The following is a 7,553-nucleotide window of genomic DNA, read 5'->3' as shown; positions in this document are numbered from 1 at the left end:
CTTGGCTTGCCTGAGACCATGGAGAGAGAGGACGGGCATTATCTCGCTTGTAGATTCTAACAAATCAGGTTTGTAAAGATCCAGCCCCGCTGTGGAAGGACAGATGTAGAATCTCAAGCCCCATCAAAGGAGTGCCTCCAGCAAAGGGTCACACCAATCATGAGTCCCCAGCCCAACTCCCTTCACCACTGCACAAAGCCACCCTAGCACCATAGCAACCTGAGTAGTGGAGGTCAAGAAGCTTCATCTAAGACCACAGAGAACCTGGGTAAGGAGGACACTAATCCTCCAGGACAGAATCATGGAGACGGTGCGTCTTCACAAGAAGGGAATCCTTCAGTCTCTTTGTTCCCATGGCATCTCTGCTTTTAACCCTCTTCAACAACCAGGGATGCATTCTGCTGTCACTTCTGAAACTCTATTTGACAAAAACAAAAACAAAAAAACAGCCATGGTTTCGTTTCACAAAGCCTGAAAGAAAGTTGATAGCAATTTTTTATTTGGGGTCCATTTATTTCATTAGTATATTAGTACTTGGTTTTATCCCTTCATTTGTGCCTTACTCTCTTTCTAGACAGAGAAACAACTGACTTTGGAAAAAATCCCTACATTTCCATGCTTGTTAGGAAGGTGTGTCATTTCCATAGGGTACTTCATAGTCAAGAATCTATATATCTGTTTTATTTTTTTGCATTTATACTTAATACAGTCGATAATGACATTTGGATTTTTTTTTCAGTGTAAAAATAAAGCAGATACACACATGCCAAAAGACATGGATATAAAAAGCCAACATGGTTGAACATACAAAAGAAACTGAAGTTTGGTTTCTGGATAGAGGTTTTATTGACAAAGATAAATGAAAATAATCACTATTAAAATCATAGGCAATGAAACTCTAAGCTCTATCTTGTATCTCTAAAGTCTCTTTTATGGGGAACAGACCCTGCCTAGGAAGAGCAGGTTAGCTGTTGGGTTGTGCCGAATGAAGAAAAGGAATGGATGATCCACTGTGAATTCTTCCTCGGGCAACATCATTCGGAATGTAGCAATGCCTCCTGTGGCAGCGGCTGCCTCTGTGCCCTCCTCATTCACTTCCACAAAGGACTTGTGAACAATTTTTGATATGAAGAGATCTCTGGATCCTGACATGCCAGACAGATCAGCCTTGCTGCTGATGAACAGATCCTGTATTCCCAGGAGGCCAAGGTTGGAGTTAAGGGTGTAGCTCTCTTCCAGCTTGAACCTGGGCAACTTGACATGGACGTCAATGGTTTCCAGGTTCTCATGTTTGGTCGATTTACGAAGTTTTTCTGAATTTAACTGTTTCTCAACCTGGAATTAATGTAAGGCAGAAAGAACTTAATTTCTTACTGCAAGAAGGTACTCTTCAAATGAGCAGACTCACAAAGGCCACTACTCCTAGGTTTCCTTCATGGTTTCTGCCCAAACAGATTCCACCTACATTTCATTTTTGTCTCACAACTGGTGAAATATAGCAGAACTATTTTCCAGGTTTTTGAGGGTCCAAGTACAAAAACATTTAACAATAGATCTGTCACCCATTCATCCAACCATCTATTTATCTGTCTATCCATTCATCCATCCACCCAGCATGTATCCTGCTGTTTATATCTCCATCCATCCATCCATCCATCCATCCATCCATCCATCATCCATTCATCTATTTCTCTCTGTCTCACACACTCACTTCTTCCATGCATTTAATACTTCCCTTATTTCTTCTTTCAATCCATCCATCATCCATTCTTCCATACACTAAGGATTTCTTAAAGCCCTATCACACTGAATCACTTGACAGATGAGCTAGAAGATCTTTTATTACCCGAATTGCGTGTATGGTACAAGGAAAAGTTTTAGAAGTTTCTTTTATTTATTCCCGGAAACTTCTAAAGTGATCTGTAAAGTCCACTAGAACTGAAGGAATATCTAATAACTCCTGGGTGAAAATGAGAAAGGCCCAAAATGGATGGGACTTGGTTCACTTAAAACAAGGACAAGCAGCTGACATGGGGGCAGACATCCTGCAATCCCAGCATTCAGGAGCCACTGATGGAGGGCTGTGAGCTTAAGGCCAACCCAGGCTGCAGAGCAACACCTTGCCCATGGGGTGGAGTCAAGTCCAGGAGAGTAGGGTAGAGAAGAGTGGAATAGAGCAGACACATAGAACAAAACAGGGATACTGATGGCACCAGCTTTGTAGCATTGTTGTGACCATTGAATAAGTACCATACAAATATCAACTATTAATATTCCTCTATGGGACTAGAACACAACCACTTGCCTTAGAGACCGTTTATTAGAGCCTGGCTTTGTAATAAGATAAATTGCCAGCAAGAAAACACAACTGACAACCAGACCGCATTCATAGCAGTACATGCTCCCTACATTTGAATGAAAGCACGCGCCTTCCTGATTACAAGTGTAGCCTGGGATGGGAACAAGAGCTAAGCCACAGGGCAGCCTAGACATTCTGAGCGAAAACAGCATCTTCACACAGTGCACACGGCAAGTATTAGTACGGTAGTATGAAAGGAAACACGAATCACGGTGTTGAGAGCTAGTTACCTTCTTAAGACCCATGGACTCATCCTCAGTGTCTTCAGGCAGCAGAATGACCATGCTAAGTTCTCCGCCCTGGTAAGGCATCTCCAGCACCTTGCACTTCAGGTCAGGAATGTAACCAAATGGAAATTTTTTCTTTTGATACATCATCTTTACTGTTTTTGTGTCTTTCTGAAATGGTTACAAAAAAGAAGACTCACTCAAGTTATTCCCTCTTGTCTTTTAGAGGAGAGGGGAACCTGGGGTCTCCGGGTAGAGTACTCCATGGTAAAGCCCTGGCCTGGCATGGAGATGGGGACACTCACCTACACAACCAAGAACATCCCAGGTAGATGGTGCCACCTGACCTTATTCAGTTGGAAGGGAGCATCGGTTGTGTCCCGTTTCATGAATTTCTCCTGCCACATTCCCTTGAAGTAGATGGCATTCACCAGCACAAGTTTGGTCATGCTGTCAACCACGCCCACGGCCAACAGTTCTGGAATTTTCCCTGGGAAGATAAGGTCAGCTTTTGTAACGTTCCATATCGAAATTCCAAATATAAATTAATAGGTTATTTGGTATAAACAGAATTTCATGTTCTTAAATACTAGCTATAACAAAAAATCATTTGGGTACAGTACTCCGAATTCACCAAGATAGGCTAAACAGTAGAGTACTGTCTCCTAAGTTGCCAAATGCATGTGGACTGGACACTGTGAATGTAAGTATTGCATGAATAGTTTTCATAATTGTTTCATGTTTGTTCTAACTGTATGTCATTTATTATTGTAAGAGAAAACTTTTTATTTAGACAAAAAGGGGGAATTATTTGGGGCTGGTCTGGTGCTGCTAATGTATTCATTTGTTAATTACTTGTCCCCCCACGATGTGGTTACACCCAAGGTGAGCACAATCTCACTATACCAAGTGATACTGTGTATCTTTGCTCCCCAATTATCTCTCACCATTTAAAATAAAGTTGCTGACAGACTAGAGCTGAGCAGAAGAGAAGCAGGCAGGGTTTAGTTTCCCTGGCTTGAGGTCTAAGAGGGACCAGGAGAAGAGAGAGGAAAGAGAAGATGGAGTAGGAGGAGAAACTGGGGAAGAGAGGAGTCGTCATGGGGCGATGTGGACCATAAGCATGTGGACATGAGGGCTGGCTTAATGGAACAGAAGCAGCACAGGCAGGAGCAATTATGGCATGTAATATTGGGGTACAAGGCCAGGAAATAGCAAACAGCTTAGAGGGTTGACGTCTGCCCAGCTCTGGTGCTTTAAGGCTTGTTATAATAAATCTAGAGGGTCTCTGAGTCTTCTGTTTGGGAACTATATGGTCTGAGTGGGGTAGAAACCATTATAGATATTAAGAAGCAAAAGAGGATGTAGCAAACCCCTTGAAAAATAATGACTGTTACAACTGGACAAGAAGTTGGACAAAAATCCTACGGCTTCAGCAGTTTCTAAATACTGATTTCACGCATTCCATGAGGTTTCACATCTCATTTCTTTCCGTGTGATCACTCAACACTTTTGGACAGGCATTTTTATTAATTTTATTCTGCATTTTCATATTGGTTTTAATTATAAATTGTAGTTTAGGGGAATCCATAGGCACTCAACTGTTTCCATTCAATCATGTCTGTATTTCTCCACTGGTAAGTTTCTGACATCTAAAATTATGCTTTATTCTAGGGAATAGCCTCTGAGTGTCAGTGCACATAAGCCAGGATTTGGGAAGCTGATGAAGAGAGAAAGCAGATGCAGGGAGAGAGTGCAGGAGAGTAAGAGTCTGTGCACAGTGGCTCTGCTGTGGTTCAGAGGGGTCACCCAAAGGCCTGTGTCTTCAAGATTTGGTCTCTGCTCCATTCTGCACTGGAAGGCAGAGGAACCTTTAAAAGGTATGACCTAGCTGGGGGTCATTAGGTCATTGGGTAGTATGTCTTCTTTCTATTTGTTTTCATTTTGAGACAGGGTCTTGCCACGTGTGCACAAAGCAATCCTCCTGCCTCAGCCTCCCAAGTGCTGGGACTGTAGGTCTTCATCAACAAACCTACCTTGGGGAAGAGGTACTGCTATTGAAAGTGATTGTGAGACCCTGGTCTCTCCCTCTTTCTTTTTATTCACCAGTGAGGTGAACAGGCCTCCTCTCTCATGCTGTCTTAAGAGGAGGAGCAGTGTTGCCATAGAGCCAAAGCAATAAGTCCCATTGGTTATAGACTGAAACCTCCAAAACTGTGAGTCAAAATGAGCCCTTTCTCCATAAGCTGATTGTGTCAGGTGTGAGCTACAGCAAGGGAAAGGTGACTAAAGGAGCCAGTGCTGCTCAGTTTCTCACCTTCTGTTTGACCTTTGACCCACTGGTTTATTTCCTTCCTTGCATCCTCAGAGGCATGCTGGAAATCCACAGGGGCCAAGTCAGCACCATACAATTTTTGGGTTGATGCCGAGAACTCCTATATTTAAAAAGGAAGTGCCATGAATAACTTCTAAAATCCCCAAAAGAAGAAAGCCATTTAAATGAAAAATATATTTTCTATTTTGTTGGAATTCTCATAACACTAAAATTACTGTCCTAACCATTTTTTTTTCAGGTTACAGTGCAGTAGTGGTAAGTAGAGCCTTTAATTTAACATTTCTGGTGTTAATACAAAGGTTACTAATTTCTTTTGAATTCCACAGTAATGTTTTCATAAATCAGCAAATGTTGCTTATACTTCAAGTGGGGTGTATGTGTATGTGCATATGGGTATATGCGTGTGTGTATCTGTGCATTTGTAGAAGCCAGAGAAGATTGTCAAGTGTCCTGCTTTCACTCTCTGCCTTATTCTCTTGACACAAGGTCTCTCATTGAACCTGGCTAGGCTGGTGGTCTGAAAACCCAAGAGATCCTCATCACTCCAATTCCCCACAATTCTGGGGTTACAAAACTGTAGGAAGCCAGGCCTGACATTTTTCATGGGTATTGGGATCCAGACTCAGATTCTCAGACATGCACGGGAGCCTCTCATCCATTGAGCCACCAGTTCAGCTCACTTAAAAAAAAATCCAGGAACCATCTTTGTATTAGACTATGAGATGAGACTCTATTCTTGGCTGTTTTCATGAATGACCTGAAACATGGTTGTGCTGGGAAGAGTCTGTTTCTCTTCAGGAAGTTCCAGAATGTGAAGAGCTAGGTACTCACAGGAAGGAAATTGTAGGTTTTCTCTCCATACAGTCTGTTAGCAAGTTTCAAAGTGTGAGAAGCTCCACGTTTGCTCACTTCAGCATTCAGGCTTTGAAACCTTGCATGAATGTCGTCGACAGCATCAAAATGAAAAGTCTAGAGTAAAGAAAACATTCTTTAAATAATCATTTGTTTTGCAGTTATGAAGCGATTTCTTGGTGTCTCTTCCACCAAATTATTTTTTTCCTAATGCTGAGTAGCTCCAGCCTAATATTTTATTAATATATTCTTGGGAGAGCAAACAAAATGAAACCAGAAATGTATCACTCAGCGAGACATAATTAGACATGGCTTCTAAATAATTTTTAATAATTCCACAAATATGAATTCTTAACACAATAAATATTTATATCTTATGTTGTCCAAAAATGATTTAAATGGTATGCTCTTGTTTATATTCTGTGTCATATTCAGTTTTGCTTAAAACAATTTTCAGAAATAAACAATGAAAATAAGACTCATCCCTTGTGTGAGACTGAAAAAATACTGACTGAGGCCTTTGTCTTTGGTTATCTTTCTAAGATCCACAACTTACTCCCTTGAAAAATAACTTCCTTAAATTTATTCTTTTGAGGGTTTAATACTCCTCAGACACAAAGAAGAAAACCAAACAGGGTCCACAGTCCATGCTACTCCCGAGATATGAGATAGGCAGTGTTTGATTGCTACTTGCATGAACCTACTAGACTGAAATGGAGAGGGAAAGGCCTGGAGACTCTTTTTTCCTGAAATTGTCAGTGGTAAAAGACTCCACACTGAAGCAGGTATAACCTGTGAGAAGCACCTAGCAGCAGATGCACAGTTAGGAAACACTTTCCCACTCCTGTCCATGCTTCCAAAGGGGGCAGAGTCCCTCTCAGAATGAGGGACAGCAAGAGCAGAAGTCTCCTCCACATCACTTAAGGAAGACAGAAAGCTGTGAGGAGGGAGGCAAAGGGGACCTGCTGTCCCCCAGGGGTGCAGTGATAAGGTGTTGGTCCTGTTCAGCAGGTCACAGGGACTCTCCAATCTCTCCTCCTGCAGAGCCACAGCCAGTCAAATCAGGCTGGAGAGAGGCACAGGGTTAACCCTGGGAACACAGACAGGTGGCTCTTTTACCTTGTCCCCACACAGGCACCACCACCAGGCTGTCTACTGTGACATGTTCCCATATCTCTGATGCCCAAAGAACATGTCTTACAGGCGTGATTCATGAGAAGTGGTGGTCCATGCAAAAGGAAAACAGGAAACAGCTAGGTCAGGGGAGGTGCAGGGAGGTGACAGGAAAGCTGTCAGATTCACTCCTGGGAATGGGAGCACCAAGCCTGCAGGTATTGTCACTGTCTTTGGTCACTGTGTCCCTGGCTGGACAGAAAGTGCCCCGTACTCAGTTAAAGCTGGCAGTGAATGAACAGCTGACTGTTCCTGGGCCTTTCTGGAAGTCTGACTGCACCATGAGCAGCTACTGAACCCGGTTCCTCATGGCTTGGAAGACACAGCAGAAGAGCTCGGAGGACCAACTGTTAGCAGGAAGAGGAGAGAGAGAGGCGCCAGTTTCCCTTCTGCTAACCTTAGAGAGCTGGGCTGCAGTGTTACCTCTGGCCCCCAGGAAGACCATGGCCAGGGCAGAAGAGATGCTGAAGGGAGAGATGAAGATGTTTCCTGTGGAGCTGTTTTCACCCAGGCTGCGGAACAGCTCCAAGGCAAAGAGGGTGTTGGCTGAACTCAGCTGCTCCATGGTGAAGGCTGCAACACAGAGGGAGACCAGCATTGCCAACTA

The 7,553-nt window shown here is 43.0% G+C and overlaps 1 protein-coding gene across 1 annotated transcript; it reads right to left on the bottom strand.

Moving 5' to 3' along the window:
• Window positions 1–822: 822 nt before the first annotated feature.
• On the bottom strand, window positions 823–7,517 carry Serpinb1 (serpin family B member 1). The gene is made up of 6 exons (XM_055619058.1): window positions 7,344–7,517; window positions 5,753–5,890; window positions 4,904–5,021; window positions 2,934–3,076; window positions 2,590–2,757; window positions 823–1,335 (listed from the first exon to the last, which is right to left on the bottom strand). The coding sequence occupies exons 1-6, from the start codon at window positions 7,509–7,511 to the stop codon at window positions 931–933; spliced, it is 1,140 nt and encodes a 379-aa protein (XP_055475033.1). The 5' UTR covers window positions 7,512–7,517; the 3' UTR covers window positions 823–930.
• Window positions 7,518–7,553: the final 36 nt, after the last annotated feature.

The sequence above is a fragment of the Psammomys obesus genome, unplaced genomic scaffold, assembly GCF_907164565.1.
Source record: "Psammomys obesus unplaced genomic scaffold, mPsaObe1.curated_primary_1811, whole genome shotgun sequence".
NCBI classification, from domain to species: Eukaryota; Metazoa; Chordata; class Mammalia; order Rodentia; family Muridae; genus Psammomys; species Psammomys obesus.
This window is presented reverse-complemented; position numbering and strand designations above follow the sequence as displayed.